Source organism: Merops nubicus, unplaced genomic scaffold (genome assembly GCF_000691845.1).
Source record: "Merops nubicus isolate BGI_N331 unplaced genomic scaffold, ASM69184v1 scaffold33977, whole genome shotgun sequence".
Lineage (NCBI taxonomy): Eukaryota > Metazoa > Chordata > Aves > Coraciiformes > Meropidae > Merops > Merops nubicus.
Genome location: NW_008622842.1, coordinates 650 through 1,305, shown reverse-complemented (window position 1 = coordinate 1,305; position 656 = coordinate 650). Strand labels below are relative to the sequence as shown.

Sequence of the window (656 nt, the reverse complement as noted above, 5' to 3'; positions counted from 1 at the left end):
TCTGCCTGCTGCATCCCAGACCAGAGGTTTTATTAAGCAGATGATGCTGGGGAGGCTACAGAATTAGCAATATTTGCAAGAAGGTCAAATCTCTCGGAGCCTACTCAGTAGTGCACATCTCTGTGTCAACCAGGCTGTCCCCACGGACACCCTGGACCAAAGCCCACCAGGGTCCCCCTCGGGCACAGAGGACGACGGATTCCTCTCTCCTCCCCCCTCTCCTACCTGCAACACGTAGCCCTCCCGGGCGCTCTGCTCCCGGCCCAGTGCCACTTTCAGCTGGTCCTGCAGGTGCCGGTTCTGCTCCAGGAGCTCCAGGGCCTCCTTCTGCTTCTGCTCCAGCTGGAGGGACATGAAGAGAGACAGCGTCCAGGGAGTGGGAAGAGGGTCGGCCATAAGGAGCAAGCGGCTTGGAGGTGACATAGAGCACACAGTGAACGGGGCTTTTGATGGCACTGCTGCTTTGCTCTGCTCTGGGATCTGGATTTCATTTTGCCAGGCAAAATCCCTCCCCCCTGCAAGAACTAAGTTATGAATTAAAGGATGAACGGCACCAGCTCGTGCCAGGCGTGACCCCGGCAAATCCCAGCCCGGTTAAGGTTGGTGATATTCTTGGTTACTCCATGCCTGCACCCCTTTAATTCCTGCTAATACAC

The 656-nt window shown here is 56.4% G+C and overlaps 1 protein-coding gene across 1 annotated transcript in view; it reads right to left on the bottom strand.

The window, feature by feature from the left end:
- Positions 1-656, bottom strand: part of LOC103777378 (myosin phosphatase Rho-interacting protein-like) — a gene marked incomplete at its 5' end in the record, with an annotated part of 18,802 nt that overhangs the window by 17,501 nt on the left and 645 nt on the right. Inside the window, one exon of the mRNA XM_008944931.1 lies at positions 226-342. Coding sequence (XP_008943179.1) covers positions 226-342 — 117 coding nt within the window. The remainder of the gene's footprint in view (positions 1-225; positions 343-656) is intronic.